Source organism: Saccoglossus kowalevskii, chromosome 7, assembly GCF_978046115.1.
Source record: "Saccoglossus kowalevskii chromosome 7, keSacKowa6.1, whole genome shotgun sequence".
Lineage (NCBI taxonomy): Eukaryota > Metazoa > Hemichordata > Enteropneusta > Harrimaniidae > Saccoglossus > Saccoglossus kowalevskii.
This window is the reverse complement of record NC_140647.1, coordinates 11,971,369-11,989,860: the sequence shown is the minus strand read 5'-3', so window position 1 is coordinate 11,989,860 and position 18,492 is coordinate 11,971,369. Positions and strand designations below refer to the sequence as shown.

Below are 18,492 nucleotides of genomic sequence, written 5' to 3'. Positions count from 1 at the left end.
TTCTTTTCGCCAAATTTCCGTTGCTATAGTTGATAAGTATTTTTTGTCACGATTAGAAGATTTATATTCCTGGTGTTTAGGATCGTGTCGCTATCAACACTATTAGTTGAAATTGGAATCAAATACGTTTCATTATTCCCAGTATTATTCACACGTTATAATGTCCATGTATATTGTATCTTAGAAACTGGGATTTACAAATAGTATAACACTAACAGACAGCTTAAAAATCGATACGTATTGTCCACAACGTTGTTACGTTCATCTAACCCGTAACCCGCTACGTCCAAAGGGTGACAAAACGGGACAGTTCAATAGTTGTCGAAGGTTGATATGTTTACCAAAGTAAACAAATAAACACACACGACTTGACCGATGTCTGGGCGTGGACAATAGCGGTGTTTGAATGGTGATTATATACTGTGTCTTGTCAATATGTTTAACACCGTTTGTAACATTACGGGAACTGTCATATAAAAATGAACAGTGAATGACTCAGAAAACGGTCTAAAGTATATTTCTGAGTTTTAAGAATTGCTGAGTATGGCGAGATTAATATAAATATGTTATTTGATAATGTGAAAGGTGTCCAATTAAGCAGTTTATGTGGAAGGTGATTATAAATGTTAATTATTGATTTTAAACACTCGAAAAAAAATTACATATACTCTCTGTTGTACAAAATAATACCTCAAATTTTAAAATAACCTTGCCAAATAGGTAGATTACGTAATCACCATCTTAAATTAAGAAGAAATATATTTCTATGAAAAAAACACCTCAAAGCACGAGTAAATTGGGAATCATGGTCAAAGGCGTGTCATATCGATCTTAAATGTTTGACTTATCCTAACATTGAACGTAAGTTTGAATATTTCACTAAATGGTTGTATAAATATAGCATTAAAAAGACATATTTCAGTCAGATTATTTGTTTGTTGAACTGAATCCATGCAGTGTATATCGACATGTGTTTGTCTAACATCTGTTACCTTTAACGTGCGTTACGCTATTCAGTGGCCTTAACCTGTTACCGGCATATCTATTATATACAGCCTCTAAATCAAACAGAGAAGAGTCAAATATACAAATAGCAGTATTTTATGAATCTCAACAATGGTAAACAGATTTACGCATAATACACTTTTGTGTGGGGGAATTATAGGCACGATGCTGTGTACCTAACAGCTTTAAACATGAGGTGTTGGTTCGTGATAATCTGCACATTCGCGCGCTCTCCTTTTCTTTCTCTCGCTGTCGTTTTTCCCCTCAATATTTTTCTATCTCTCCCGTAAAATTGAATGGAACAATAAAATATACGGCTAGAGAGTTGTCACCAGCGGGAACGGATAATTATGAGAGTTCGTATTCAGCAACAATGCTTACTCCTAACGGCAGCGAGAGAGGCTGGAGCATCGTTTTCCATCGACCGCTTTGTATACTTTGACCTGCTGTCAGGTCATACTGTTTGGTCTAATTCACGAAATATAAAAATGGAAACAAAACATAAAAAATCTTGCCATGGTGGTATGCATGTATTTCTGATTTAGTGACTTTACTTAGTTCCGAGTATCGCGTTCCCGAGTGAAGAGAAATGAACGATGACTTTTTGCCAGCCACACTTTTTTAACGGGAATTTCGCTGTTTCCACTGATTCGTGGGTACAGCCTCTATCGACGATTGCCTTCGTGGAAATATGTCGGCGTACTTGTTTGTGTTTATGGCGAAACACCTACCAGGTTACAAATCAGAAACAATGTATCATTTTCGATGGTGAAATGGCTAAAAGTGAATGGTCGATAATATATTTAGAGAGCGATTTGTAATATACATTTCTGTCAAGATCCGCTGTGGGTGCACCATGCCCATCGTGTTGTCTACGTATTCTACGGTACACTGCCGCTGGGTGGGACGACCCATCGCTGCAATTGAAGGAAACATGCGACCATATTTATTCATTAACCGGTTGGTCAAAATAGACACGATTTTCGTAATAACATTCGCATCATTTTTGTGGTTAAAATTTACCCTGCAATCAACACTTTAAGTGGACGGGTTTTGTCAACCATATGCTGGGCTCAGTATGAATGGTTCATATGTCTACCATTATAGCTTTCATTCCGTGCGGTTTCACAAAAACAAATTAAAACTATCTATCCAACATAAGCGTGGTTATTTCTTCCCTCGGAATATAACCAAAGTGACTAGCGTTGTGTCAATTTGAAATACCGTATTACAAGCTTCTGGTAACAGAAAACAGCATTGTAGTCAATTATTAACAAAACGTGTAACAATATTAGATTAGAATTGGTTATGACCGGGGACAGTCCTCTCAAATGAAAATATTACGAGGCTCAGGGATATTATCTTATGTTATATTTTATATTTTCAAGAAAAACAATCAAGATTTATCGACACTCTTTTTCGAGAAACGCATATAGACGTGAACCCGGCACAGGGCGTATAATCAAGGACACTAAACAAATTTATGCGATGACAAATTCGACTAGTTTAGAGTTCATTATTAATTTAAGCCGTATTGCCTCATTTTAGTCACGTACAATTCAGTCCAAAACGCCCCTCATATTATTTTAAAGAATTTACCTGATACCCAATTTGATGCATTTAAAGAAATCACATTGGGAGAAAAAAATAAACTGAAAAAAAAGTCTCTTGTATAGAGACTTGTGGAAGTTTATTGAATACCGCGTGGTATGATGAACAGTTGAACGGTTCATGGTTGTTCTGTTTACACATTTACGATGATGTATCCGTGTAATGATATGAGCACGAATGCGCCAAGGATACCATGTTTCAGTGGATTTCTAACTGTAACTAGGCCCAGACAGCTGCCACAATCTGCCATATTTGAGCTATATTGTACGATGTCCTGATTTCTCTGTGTTTTATCGCAGTATACGATATAACATAACATTAGTTGCGGTACCTGAATTCGTTGACGATACTGTTTTCTGTACTAAGATGTAGTTTATCAACGTGTTCATTATGGAGGATATTGTCTAGATTTACGGCGATGTCATAATAGTATATGGTATTACATAACATCAAAAACACTGGGACCAGACATCCAATATTTTCTAAGATAAGTCCGAGGTTGTTATTGGTAATGGGTTAATGAATTTCCGAATTTATACCGTTGTTTTCGTGAAACATGTTCGTTTTCATGTTTATTTTAGACTTTTAGATTTTCCCTTCACATTTTTGTTGTTTCCCGATTTTGAGTGAAGCGTCTTAAGGAGATATTGGTGTATATTTCTTAGTTATAGTAGTATCGGAACTGTTTTCCCGCCGTCTACGTTGCTTGTAGCACAGGAAAGAGTGGTCACCTTGGTCGCATTCGTACGTTGGTGAAACAGTTGGTAAAAGACGCAATGCGATATTGTTTATATTAAGTAATACACGTCATAACACTGGAAGTGCGGCCAATCTGTAAAAGACTCAAACTCAAACTTGATGTGACAAAAAAATATTTCCAGACGATGGCGTTTTTGTGAGTGCTCACGTTAATCGGCACACTTTTCGAAATCTCGTTGTCCGTATATTATATGGATACTCAGAAGTATACTGAATTTCGCAGTTGTCAACAGCTTCCATGATTTCTGTAACTTACCTAATATGCCTATGTTCATAAAATAAATAAGATGTTCAACTCATTCACACGTGGGCCACATCACTAGACTCAATTCAGTGTAATTTTTATAGCAACGCGTTAAAATGTAAACATTCTACGAATCACAGTCACCAAGTCGTCGTTTTAACTAAACTTATTACAAAAATAATTATTAAGACAATTTTACCACAATACACATACGCACTAAAAAGCACTAAAAACCTAATTATTTTTTGGCCTGGCCATCCTCTTAAACATGGGTGTTTGCAGAAACTTTTGTTCATTTCACTTTGGAGATTACAGTTTAGAAACAATTCCCACCATTGGCATATTATGCTACCAGCGAAAATAAAGCGCAATTCTTCTCAACAGAAACAGTTGGTTAGACTAGAAAGAACCCTGTCTGAGTAATGTAACCCGCATGATAATAGCTACATGACTGGAATTCTAAATGTAAAACATATCGTTTTGAAAAGAATTCTAATTCCTTATATGCATGCATGTATACCAATTAAAATTGACAAAACGCGCACGCCCGTTGTTTTCTCTCAACGTATTTTGTGTATTGCCGTGATCGAGTTCGAACACGGGAGTAAGGGAAAGTGAGAGAGAGCGAAGGCGATCTCCCTCCAGGGACCACTTTAATATTTGCCGCGGTCTCGCCCTTATCCAATCGACTCTCGAGTAGATTGCGGGAGTAAAGCCCCTAATCTTGCCCTTTTAATAACAATATGTCGCGTAGAATGGACAAAAGCATTCTGAGGATCGATATCCGGATAAGCCTATCCCGCAACATAAGCAAAGAAACTCTTTCTTTTTGATGGCTAAAGCGATGAAAAGAGTTATTTTCCCTATTAACAATAGTACTCACTGCTTGTATGGGTATAACGGCAAGAAGTCAAAATAGCGCACGTTAGTTGAGACGGCGACTTGGGTGTGACTTTTCAAAACAAAATGAAACTTTAAAAGATAATCTTTTCCCACAAAATAGTTTAAATGACGTCTTCATAAGCCAGAGATGCCTGACTGGGTCTAATGCGAGATTACTTCCAGCGGGCGAACCCCATAGAGTAGCACCTTTGTCGGCCCCCAGGACACACCACCAATTAGAAATCATGGACCGCATTTGATATTCCTATATTGCAAAGCGTTTCAATCAGTGTGCCGAAGCGGGAGAAATATCGCTCTGAAAAGACAACTGTTTGTGCAATAAAATAGCAGTAGATTGGAGGAGCAGTATTGCTTTCATTCGAATAGGTAATGCTTGATTAGGTAAATGCAGGTGATAGCGCGAGTTCTTTCCTCGGTTTATTAACAGCGGTCAAAGAGGCTGAGCATGGCCCACAAAGCGACATGGCCATTCCGACTACCTGTTAATGGCGGTGGTGTTAGGAAGGGTCGCTAATGGTAGGACGGAAGAGCGACGGCAACACACTGGAAAAAATAGCAGCGAGAGAAGGGAAGAATGCAGTCGGTAGTTTCATTGTTTGAATGAAACTAGAGCAAAGACTCCCTTAAATAGATCGAATCTGACATTTGAAAATATTATAATAATGATTTGATAATGATAATAATGACAATTGTTAAACTTGTAGAATTATTATAACACCAAAGAGACTTGAAATTACAAAATACTGTATCTTACAACGAATCCACTAGACCCTGACTTCTCCGGACACATCATGAAAGATAAATTAAAATTAGAAGCCTTGACCATTCCAAATGTAAAATATTGGATATATAATGAAGCGTGAATTATTTTAGAATTAAAAAATGAAACTCATCAATCCAACTGAATGTGCGAACAACGAATACTAAGCTCAGGAAAAAATAAAGGTAATTTACTCATCGCATTTATTTTATTACGAGTTTTTACAACTAAGCAATACGACTATAGCCACTCTCGGACAGACAGAAACACGGGACAACAAAATGGTGCTTGTATAATACGACCAGCCAATCCAGAGTAACGTCAGAATAAGTGTTTATTACAATAATACAGTGCAGTTTCTTGAATGTCTTAAATAATCAGTGTATATTACGTTTTAACGTAGTTTGTTCCAAATTCATAACTACTAGCAAATATTATGAGACGACTGCTCGATATCCTGCAAGAGTTGTGTGTATAAATGATTGTTTTGACGGGTTTCATAAATAAGCTTCACAAACATTACAGCGTTGTTATGTGTGCTTTCTCTGTACAGCACGACGTGACGATTTGTCGAAAATATAACTATTTGAAAGAGACCCGTAACGATATGTAAATATTTCAAGGCAAAATTAGTCTTGTTGATTTGTGGGTGGAAACAAAAAAAAACGATAACAAGGTTGGACTTGGTCAAAAAGAAGCAGGCGTTAGGAGACGATAAGGGATGAAGGTATTACAAAGGCTACTGCATCTCGTGATTTTTTTCTTTCTCTCCAAAGTTTTTGTTTTCTTTTGCTACTCGTCTAATGCGCTGTCGTGAATGTGCCTGCTGCTGTGCATCAACGTAATAGGCCACCCAGGACCACCCACCGGAATATACCAACATTGCAAACAGTTTAACAGTTTTAAACAAGTGACCTGCAAAAGAAGACGTAAAATAGAATAAAAGAGCAATTAAGCCTAGAATGTGCTCCGCTATAGATGAAGGGTCTGCACTATTCTCCGCAACGCCACACGCACAGTGTTGGGAATGAAAAGAACGTGTTATCATACAAATTAGAAGCACGGCCTCTCCGCTGAGTGATACATCAATCCATGCCTGACCATTACTTAATCAATTTCCAGTCCATCATTGATACAGCACAATTCACACCTGCCGGAGTAGTTAAGTCAACCAGCTGTGACCCTCACATACAAAACTCCTAGACATCATACAGCCATTGATTTCTACAGGGGTGGTATCTGGACTGTCATTGCATTCGAACATATGGCATAACGGTATAAGCATATTTTTTGTTGTTTACCCGAAACTGCTTCATAAAAAATGAAATGAAAACGATCTAACTTATCTATAAACACTAATATAAAAATACATCCAAACAAATGAACGAAAACTGAAAACGTTACACGTTTAGACCCATTTCTTTCGAGAAAACACATCTGGAAGTAAAAATATAACCACAATATCGCATAATGTGTAGTGGTATTTTTTAAATGATTTTAAAAAATGTTTCAGCAATGTTTCAAATCACTCTAATTTTCGTTTATAGGTCGTCATCTTGAATTATTTAACGGTGTCACGTTTTCAGTTTTCCAATTTTCCAACGGAATTTAAAATTGCGTTGATTAGGGCCGTTAGCTGTTTTAGTTAGCTACATAAAAGTACTTGTACCAGTGTCCAATAAAAAGACCAAATTGCTGATCAGTTTTGTATGATGGAGACATGTCCTAAATTTAAATTAAAATATTTAAGCGGAGCACTGTTAACTATTATTTATATAGAATAGGGCAGTTAGTTAATATAACGACGGAGAACGGAGCTTTCTCCTGGATTACGTTACAGTGTTACTTGAGGCTGGGATGGGCGGGAGCGGGTAGTCCCGTATCAACAGACTGCAAATAAAAGTAATTATTCATTATAACCATGGAGGTAATGATATAACCAAACATCACTTTGTTATCATACTGAAAAATTACCAAGGACTACGATAATCCACTATTGTTTTCTATATACTAGTCGCAAAAAAAATATAGTAAGAACGATGTGGGGTGACAGCGCCCTACCTGCTAGTGTGCTTTAAAAAAACATATCTTGTGGGAAAACGAATTTATATTGTATGTACTGTTGTAAACAATTTTGAAACTAACAAATGTGTGGAGTAAACTCTCTAAGTTCGCCAAATATTTTATATAATCTACAACGTAAAATATATTTGTTTCAGACTATATCGGTGTTCTTCGATAGCGCCACTCATGATTGGGTTCGTCAAAAGTAGACCAGGGTTATAGTCTTTTAGGAATGGTGTAAGTTCATTTTGACAGTTTGTAGATCACTCCTAAATTATAATCCCTTCCCCAAACGTCACAATTTGAGATTACGAAAAAAACTAAAAACAGAATTGTTAAGTTTTTCAATATTTGAGCATTTATTTTTATTTTTTGAATTTGTGAAATTAAAAAAATAGTTTAGCGTGTAATCAAGAAGTGACGAGACTGTACCAATCAAACTAATCGAGTTGCATCTTCGTCTTTATGAACTCTTATTTTTAAGACCTTAGACATGAAGACGTACCCCCCTCCACACACACTACAAATGTCAGCTTAAAGTGCAAATTGTAAAATAAATAGAATACAAAACAAATTTATCAAATATGATAGATTTTAATATATGTAAGATCGATTGTTTTTTAAATTAGTTATAATTCGTATACGGTTAAACATATATTAAATAAATCGTTTATGAGAAATAAATACACAATTCCTTCCAGTAAATCGGGAAAGCTCGAATGAGAATTATTTAAATCAGAGATTTACAAAAATTATTTAAATCAGAGATTTACAAAAATTATTTAAAAGACTAAGCTTGTTTTTTTCATATCAAAAACAATGAGATAATTGATTATTTGCAAACCCGGAAAGTGTTTTAAGCATTTCAGTTAAGAATTTGTTTCTTTTTAAAATCTAAAACTATAATATAATCCCTAATTCTTTCCCTCAACACACAGACCTTCAATAAGGATTATAAAATATACAAATCAGAGGATTCATAAGATAATGAATTAGATGATTTCATTCAAATCCCTAAATACATACTCAGGATGTATACAAATTGAAGGTTCAGGCACGTCACAGGTCATCCCGAACGATGCAGCGAGTATAAAATACCTTACCATCCCGAACACGTTGCAACACTTGCAGTGATATGGGACTACCCCATCCCGCCCCATTCCCACCTTCAAATAACACTTCGACGTAACCCGAGAAAAAAAATCTGTTCTCCGTCGTTGCGTTGACTCACAAACGCATGATTCTAATCAAATAAATTAATAGTAATGACTAACCAAACTATCACACATATAATTCATAAGAATTGGAAATCATACACGATGAAGGCTGGACGTGTATCGACATCGCGAGCAGCGATGGTTTAATTAATACAACGTGTGACGTCACATGTTATTCTAATAAATATAAATCTTTTGATTGGTCGGCGGCATGCATTCGCTATCGGGTGACACATAGTATATATTACTCAGTTTTTGGAGGCAGATTGCTAGCTTCAAAACAATCTTTTCAAAATCATTTAAACGCATCCAAGCTCGCCGATAACCCCCTGCCCCATTCCGTGCATCGCTTTATTGGACATCTTTATTTGTTCTTAGTCCGACAATAGTTGAGCTGCTACCTTCAACTGGTCTAATATGTCTCGGTTTAATTAGGTGAAAACCTTCCAAATCTAACCATTGTGTCGCGGTACCCTTTGATGATGTACAATACACGCTGTGACGTTCCACTATCCCGTATGATACAGACCAGCATATTGCGGAGATTGTCACGCCTACTCCGCGGCGTAGACAGAGAAATTGACCGATGTGATTGGAATAATCAAACCATAAATACACAGACATTGATCGGAAATAAGTAAAGGGCGGAAATCGTACGGACAGCTTCTAAATGACTCACAGCACGGCTTCTCTAAGAGACCCACTGAATATTAGAAGAATTTACTGGGTCACCTCTGTCCGGGACGGTTATAGGTTCGACTTACGTTTGACACCGATAGTTGGCGTAGTTACGTTAAAACTTGGCATAAAAAAGAAACTGGGACGCGTGAAAAACATAGGGATAAAACGAATGATAGTATCTTACTGTGTAAGTATGTGTGTGTGTGTGTGGCGGGGGATCCTGCGAAATATTGCCCCACATACAGTTCTACCTCATCCATATGCATGCGATGGTCAATGTATTCTGCAATGTGAATTAAAAAAACGGTGGTAGACGGTGTCTGCTAATTACACAACATATTAAAATAATTTGATAATCTGACAATGAATCTGGCCGGTCAAGAACATTTTACGATTATTATTAAATGCATGGACGTACTAACACAGTTAGTAAGCGTGGTCCATGGTAGATGAAATGCATGATTTGTTTACTGCGGTTATATTTTGTTTAATAAATCGTTTGCTCATGTGTGTTTGTTGGCCGGGGGTGATTGGCGATGGCGAGGATACAGTATGGGTGTGTACAACGACGACAGCCTCACGTAGTACTATAGTCTATCGTACTGCATACGTTTGTAGGAGAGAACTAAAAAAAAAGGTCGCTAGTTTGCAGTCACATTGAGACCCGGGTACCGAGTGGCACACTTTCCTGAGTACACGATACCACGGACCGCTTTCAGGGAACTTTTTATACACTTGTTATTTTAATTAATACCACAATATCTCGCAAAACTGGGCATCAATGACTATCTCCTGAATTTGAAGTTAATTGTTCGTCTAGTTTTATTATCCCCAAATATATACAAAGTTTGGTAATCACAAGTAATACCATATTCCCAAGAAATATATCGTCCATCATCTAAACTAGTGCTGTATATTATTAGTAATGTGAAGCTTTCGAAATTATCGCTTACATTTGCTTGATACGAGTGTTCGAAACGATTAGACATGTTAGACTTGTTGTTCGTGCGGTCATTTTCAAGCAAATATTGAAAATAAAAGCAATTTTGTCAAGATACGTGTCATCTTGGCCGATATCTTTGAAAACGGGAACCGCTTTCAACCTAATTACATACATGGGACGGTGGATATGAGCTATGGTAATTGAGAATGTGACATGGAACACAATAACTCACAGCGTGTTTCTTATTTATGTTTTGCCGTCAAACATATTCAGAATGAAAACGAATAAATGACACGTTTCATTCCCTCAGTAATGCATTTAATAAGATGGCATATGTGGCAATTGCGTGTTCCTGTTTACAATTTGGATATCTGTTCTACTTAGCGCATACATCGTCCCGTCTAAATGAGGTAAAAAAGATGCAGAACGATCTGTTCCCTGCAACGGTGTTGTCTGTATGTAAAATCAGAACAGCCGTTGTACTGGGCCAAACTCTGCTTAAACATAAGTATGTAAGTACGATGAATGAGGAAAATAGTTGACGCATTAATAACGCTAACGAAAACAGTGTCATCCATCTGAGCCACTGCCGCGTGTAGCGAAGACATTGACTTCTTTTGTGTACAAATCTGCGTATAGGTCGACTGTTATCAACGGGTGGGGCAAATAGACCAGAATGACGACTCAATTACACTCAACAATGACGACTTTTTCCACAAAACAATGCAGCTCATCTTCTGCAACTACAAGGTCACTGAGATTAGACACATTAGATAAGAAATCAAGGTGCTTTTGATTGGCGCACTTCCTACACGCGGCTCTGCACACCTCGCAAGTTGCAGGATCGCCATAGTAACAAAGTTAAAACTAGAAGTCGAAACTTTTATTAGATTTAGTGTACCTGGATTGCGTTTCTCGATATCACTGCAACTTTTATTGGTTCAACTGTTTTACTGAACGCGATGAAGCAATATCCGAGAATCATACGCCAACCACATGTTGGACTAACACTAATTATTCTAACTTGAGAAAGTTTCACATCATCATATCTGAGTGCTTCCAAGGTAACTAAAATCCCAGCGGGATAAATTATAATGGGAAAAGGTTGTGATCCCTTTTGTCCCGAGTTTAACGACACCTGATGGCAACATGAGTACGTAAGTCCAAATGTCTGTTTACAATGTGGCATGATTCTCGTAAGGGATTTTATTTTATTAGGTCATAGTTCCTCTATCACTGAGGTTTAAGTTGAAATGTCTCGGTTAAAGGTGACAACACTCCGGTTGACGTCATGCTGTGAGAAATACTACTGCACGGACTGTGATAAGGACGATATTAGAGTGCAGTGGAAAGTGTATATAAGAGCATAAGAGCTTCAATTTCACGATCATTCCAACTTCAATAGGGCTTACTAAAATGAATCATCAAGGTGAACTTAGAGGGTGGGGTTAACTGACACGGTGTTGAACAGAGCCAATCAAAGCCCGGTTTAGAGATGTCAAGATCATGTGTAGCATACCCCTCGAAGCAAAATTCATGGGCACGCAAAACACGCGGAGATGTGATAATCCAGGAGAGTTTCACTGTTTCAAAATAAAGAACAGTGATTCTATCTGATGCGCGTAAGCGAGGTCAGTGTGGTCATCTCTGATAACTCCGAATAACTACAAAAAATATGTCTGGATATTTGGATGCGTTTGATTGTACGTATTTTAGTGGAAATGCAAACGGATTAAGGAGTTAGAGATAATGAGCGAAGTCAAATCAGAGCGGAATCCATCAACAAGTGCGATAGGAACCCATTGTGAGTTTAATTGGCTCTCGGCATGGGCTCGTCTTGAATACTACTCTCAATATGATTACCGAATTCAATTTGACTTCGTCATCACCCCAGTGTTCATTCAATACAATTTAGCAAATTCCTGACGCTCTTGTTTGATCTGACTGTGTCACCGTAAAGTGATTCGATTTGCAAGTCTCATAGGCAGTTTTCGTCTGATTTTCATTATTTCACCATTATACGTGGATATTGTCACTGATATCCGCGATCGTCACTGATAACGATGCTGATGAGGTCAGCGCTTTGAATAAATTACCCATTATTGTCAATTTATTAAAAAAAATGAACAGAATTGGATGACTGGTGATTACTGGCCAATCATTGGTCTTCTATTTGGACAAGCACTGACAATCGTGCGATGTTATGCAAATTAGCCAACGCGCGCTGCTTTCTGCCAATATCGGATCCATTTCACTTGATGTGTTGTTCCTCTCACCTGTATTGCTTCAATATCCGTTAAACGTCAGTCTCGTCTCGTTTCCAATAATCCGATTTATTTCCACTCTTCAATTCACTTAATCACTGAAAGTCACTGTCCATTGAAACTAAACGGTCATATTCAATTATATCCAACTTACTGTCGTTTCCCTTCTACCTTGCAGTGTTGATTTTAGAATTAATGTCAGGTGACCAAAATATTCATGCATAAACGCGATTCGAGGTTTATATGTGACATTTGTAACTGCTTTAATATTTGTAACGTGAGGGACGGAGTTCTTTGATGACTTTGTACATCGAAGGGGCACTTTAATTTACTGGCATCACCTGACGCGCGAATGTTCAATTTAGTTCCTCCGGAAACGCCAATTCCCCTGGAACCAGACCCTATTATGTGTGATTATTGGTGTATTATATTAAGCGAAATATTTGCTTCACTGTATAGAGTAATTTTAGTTTTTTGTGATCTCTTATTTTATGTCTGCATGTGTGTAATGTCACGCGACATACGTATTCTCGGGCATGTCATAGCTGCAGTTCACGAAAAGGCAGTCAAGGTGACGAGGAAAGATATTTAAATGACCCTTTTTGTTAATTCGGTCAAAAGAAGACGAACTTCTCGAAATACGTTTCGCTAACGAGAAACCTACACTCACATTCTTAGAAATCCCTAATATAACAATCTACAATTGACAACGCGGCAAAGTTTCCACCACGCACAAACACACATAGAAATATAATTACAACAATTATTAAATTTTAATTAATTTAATTAATACGAAGTGTTACCCTATAAAGGGATAAAGTAATTTTGTTTTATTCGGGGCATTTCAAAGCTTCTTATCTGTATTCATAGGTATATTTTTGAATGTCTCAAAGAAACTACACATAACTTCTCGGACGTCACGGTCTCGCATGTCTCCGCTGCCGCTCGGCTTGGAACACTGGTTATCGGAGAGGGCGCTACTTGTGACACAAAAAATACGAACGTTCGTTTCTCGCGTTTGCGTGTATCGGAAAAAGAGCGCCCTCAATGTTCTTGTGCATATGTTGCACCCCTGCCTAACGGAGAAAAATGGCATCAGTATATTGTCATACTCTCATCTCCGTCAATTAAAATAACGCATATAGACTTCGTCTGAGTTGTTATGTGTATTTAGTTATTAAACTTTACACTTGACGGTGCCCGTCACCTCCACCCAATGGTAACCACACGGCCACGGTGTCTATCGGGATTGATTCCATCAGAACCAGTGTTGAGGTGCCACACTGCTACGGTGTCTATCACGTCTACGTTCGCCAGTTGTACCACAATTCCGGGGTGCCTACCACGTCCACTCATTGGTACCACACTGCCACGGTGTCCATCGCTGTCACCCAGGGGCACGGCACTGTCACGGGGAACTTAATAACAAATGCCAACTGGGAACAAGTGAGTTTAAACGTAGTTTGCATGAAAAAAAACAAATGCTACACATTTCGTAAATCAAAGCGCACTTGACAAGTTGTACGCATCCTGTAGAAAGAGCATAATTGATGACGTCATATCATATGATCGCGGGCATCTTTCATTATACAATGCCGATTTCCATTACCCTGACAACAGGAAAGAGGCACTAGGAATGTGTCTATTGTTGACGAAAACTGCTTGTCGATTCAGCCAGGCTTCCAACGTCAAACCAATCATACAACCAACCAGCCCTCACAATATTTTTGACTGACGTGCCTCATTCATGCATTGTTTTGTTCTATGTATGAACCATTTCTGATTTGCCAAAGAACGGTCACTTTTAATCATTTTCTCCGAGACGCATCATCCTTGAACATTCAACCTCTAAGCATCGCCCGAGTGGTTTATCACTGGCGCACTCGCACTCAGCTAGGTTTCCACGTGCGACTGTTTTATCGTTGACGTTTTCTCTGCCTAGCGGATTCCAAATAATTACTAACCTACCGGCAACAGCTCGCCCTTTATTCGCAAGGATTCAATAACTTTTTTTCCCGGCGACTTTAAACCGTTTGCCGGCGAGACGAGTTTTGTGTTATTATGCAAGCACCTAAGTAGGATTCGATGACACGGGCCGATCCAGTGTACACATAGCAGTGACGAAAAGGGTACTATTCATTTGGCAGGCTGCATTCAGAATGGCTCGTACGTACAATGAAGTGTCATACGTTTGCTCAATACAACTAGCAGGCTAATACATTGATTGCTCGTCGTTCTGTTTAAACGCGTCCGTGATTGTACGCACTCATCAAGGACTGTATATACACTTACTTACTAACAAGACGTAGCGGTGTGTGAAACGCCGTCGTGTCACCGATAGAGCACAACGGTGGGAAATAATCCATGTCACCGCCAGTAAACGTACTTTCTCTTTTGTCATGGCAGAGACGTGGATCGAGCAATGCCTGAGCGAGGCGGAGGTGAAAGACACACAACTGGACGAGAAGGAAAACTGTGAATACGAAGATTTGGATCGCCCTAAACCCGGTAAGTCCAACGAGTTATACTCGATATAAATTGTACACAACTGGAACGTTTAAGTCAACAGATGCCATTGTTTGAGAGGGATTTTATTTTGCCGCTTTTCTTGTCTCTAGTAAAAAAAAACAAGCTAAGTAGAGGTATTGTGCTGGGTAAACCATCGTGAATTCTAACCGTGCACAGTCAAGTAACCATGCAACCAAACTATTGATGCCTATACCGTTAAATTAATGTAATATTATTAATCACAGCAAAGCATGCTGTCTCTTATATTGACAATGCAGTTAACACGCTGTCCGTTTTTCAGTGACATGTCCTAAATGTTTTATATATATGTTGCACTTGTTTTTATTATTATTATTATTGTTGTTGTTGTTGTTGTTGGTGGTGGTGGTGGTGTTGCCATTCGTATCTTTTACCTATATCACATACATTAAATCCAACATGATTATGATATTGATAAATGGTCTTAGAGTTCAACTGTGTGAACAGACTGACGTTGCTAATCTTGTCCGGTGGATTCAATATGTGAAAACAAAACAGATAAAAGTGCGTTTCTTCCATTCAGCAATGGACAACGACATTAAAGTTAGATTTGTATGAATAATGTTTAGTTATGAATAGTACCTTTCATACGTATGAATTGCACTATAGAGAGGCGAACCCACTACATTTAGCCAACTAGAACCACACATCTAACGGAATCTAGCGTAGTACCGTTATGTCCTTTCACCTCTTAGCCTCCCCAGGCTCATGGCAACTTTCACGTAAATACTTCAACTTTAAGATCACGTTGACATCGGTTTGAATTTACAACTGCCGCAGCCTTGGTAGCCGTACGACCTGCGTTAGTAAGTTTCACTTACAATACAAATTTTGAGGAAAATAAATGTTGGCAATAGCCTTCGGAATTGACGAAGCAATAAAACGCACTGAATCACATCCTCAGCTTTATTTGTTTGAGTTTTTTGGCGTAAGGCCAGTAGTACATTTGCCAACTCCTAAAAAAGCTAAAACGTTGAATGGGCCCATGACGTATTGCGCTTGCTTCAAATCAATGAACACGGAGTTTAAGTACGTAAATATTTTGTCTTATGTCGGATCACTAAATAACCAGCACCGATAGCTCGCAACCCTCTACCCCGTGTACACATACAGGGTGACTGTCTATTAATACCCACTTCGAACTGACATGGTTATTTGAAAGTAGGGTCAATTATATAAGCGATTGGTGAGTAAGGGCACTTCACAACTAGATAATTCCACGACAGTGACCTGCTTTTACCATCCCCACTAAACACAGACTGATTATAACAACAACTATCCAACATTCTGTATAATTAGCATACACTAAATGGGGGATATGCGAATCCGAAGTACCACGTGAGGCTGATTGGCGCCACTGTAATTTCTGGAGTTTTATCCACATTATTCGGTAAATGATCGTAATACCGACTCAAAACAATATGGGGGATCCGCTGAGATTTTATTTTATTTTGTTTTATTTTATTTGTTATAAAAGCCTATAAAAGTATATGTTTTGGAGGCACCGCGTGGTGGTCAGCGTGTAAGTAGTCGTCGAATCCTTGGTGATTAGAACACAAAACGGTTTTTAATGAGTAGCTAATAGTATAGCATAGATGTGTTCGACTCCCAAGCGGCCACCATAGTACAATTAGACCACGCACCTAATTAAGAAAACTCACCCAGGGTTCAAAGAAAGTAAAATCGACGTAATTATCAACACCTCCGCCATGGAAACATAACAATTGGTCAGAATTATCATCCGTTTTACACAGCATTCTTTTTCCGTCGGTCTTGAAACGTGATTTATGTATTCACAGGTCCCAGTATACCGATTGCGTTCGTTTGGTCCCAAATGACGCACGTTTACCATAAATTTCACTTAATGTGAATACGTATAGCATATGGTTGTGATATGAACATAAGAAATTAACAATAGGTGACGTAGAGAAAATATAACAGATATGATACAGGTCGAATGTAACACGCGCGCATCATCGATCACTTTTCTCTCCTCCCAGTATCCATTTTGGGGAACACTATTATAGGGTTAGGGATGGATGGGCGAAGGTAAACTTACATACACATGCACTCATTGCATCTGCATATACATAATGTGAACACCATGACAATAACTCAAAATTTATTAGATGTTGAACCGTGGTATCTGTGAATTCATTATACCAACCAGAATATAGAATTTGCGAGATCTGGGTTTGTAGTTTACAACAACAGTATCTATGCTGCATGGAAACAACAACAACAACAACAACAACAACAACAACAACAACAACAACAACTTTATTGCCGCCTTGTAAAAAGAATGACATAGAATAAAACAGCAAAAAGTCTGTAAGACAAATCCCAATACGAACATTAAATGCATCTCACGATTCCTGATTCGTGACAAAACAATATAATGGTCATGGATCATCTTGGTCTATTCTTGTCTACAAGTGACCACCAATTGGCCTGGAGGCTTTCCACCGCTATACCAACACTTAAACTGTCAATGGTAATACTCGTTAAGTTATGCGGCGACTTCTATGCAATCTCCACAACCGTGACTGAATCACGTATGTCCTCCTAACGCAGTTCACATAACACATCTTGTATTCTCGAACTTGTTTTGTTGGCCTTGTGGTAACGTAATTATTATTTTTGTTTTTTTACGATTTGTAGCTTCGAAACAAGCTAGCGAGCCATAGCTCCCGGATATAGTCTCATAATCTCATTTAATCATATCGGTCTATTGTGTCCTTTCTTGTTTATTCTAGGCGCTCGAAAAGCCAGCAAACCCCACTCCACTCCGTTGACTTTGCAATGGTAAGTAAGCACACGTTCCGTAAATACATATACTACTCAACATGGCCGTTACAAAAAAAATCTTTTCACCTTCCATGGAGCTCAGAAATACGTTAAAACAAGACTATGGACGGAGTAAAGCTGGGGCTTACGGTATTGACGTACCAAACCTTTTGAGATTTGCCCCCCGGTTATGTGTACAAATCTTTTTGGTCGATGTACGCTTCACATATACACACCTATTTCTAAGCACTGTGTTCGCTCAGACTGTCATTGTTTGTCTCCATTTCAAACACACATACTATATAATACGGTTATATGTGTTCGTGTCAAGGGCATTCCACCGACTGGGCAGGCGTGTTTAATGAATACTTGTTTTTTTTTTCTCACCAACACCGTAAATATCGAAGTAGCTCGTATACGAAAGGCATTATGGATTTAAAAGAAACTGAAAAATACGGTCTCCGATTGCTCAAGCGCATTGGCCACAAACTCATCGACCGTACCCATCTATGATTTCAAATCACCAGAATTGTAATATGATTTTCTAATTCTTCCTTAGTTTAATAATAATAATAAAAAACTGTCTACAGTTGTTTTCTGTTAAAAGTAAAAAAGGCCAGGGTTGGTACCAACAACCTGTTGACGGAACGAGCTTATTTAGTTTCATGGACCAATTACCCTGGCACATTACCGTCTTCGACGATTTC

General features: G+C 38.2%; 1 protein-coding gene across 2 annotated transcripts in view; it reads left to right on the top strand.

Moving 5' to 3' along the window:
* The window catches only part of LOC102802318 (transcription factor RFX4-like), a 48,202-nt gene that overhangs the window by 2,846 nt on the left and 26,864 nt on the right, over positions 1-18,492 (top strand). Inside the window, exons 1-3 of one of the 2 annotated variants that reach the window (XM_085501091.1) lie at positions 14,237-14,617; positions 14,858-14,959; positions 17,755-17,803. In XM_085501091.1, coding sequence (XP_085357217.1) covers positions 14,611-14,617; positions 14,858-14,959; positions 17,755-17,803 — 158 coding nt within the window. In that variant the 5' untranslated portion in view covers positions 14,237-14,610. Of the gene's footprint in view, positions 1-14,236; positions 14,618-14,857; positions 14,960-17,754; positions 17,804-18,492 lie in introns of those variants that run through there. The other variant, XM_085501090.1, reaches the window with a different exon arrangement.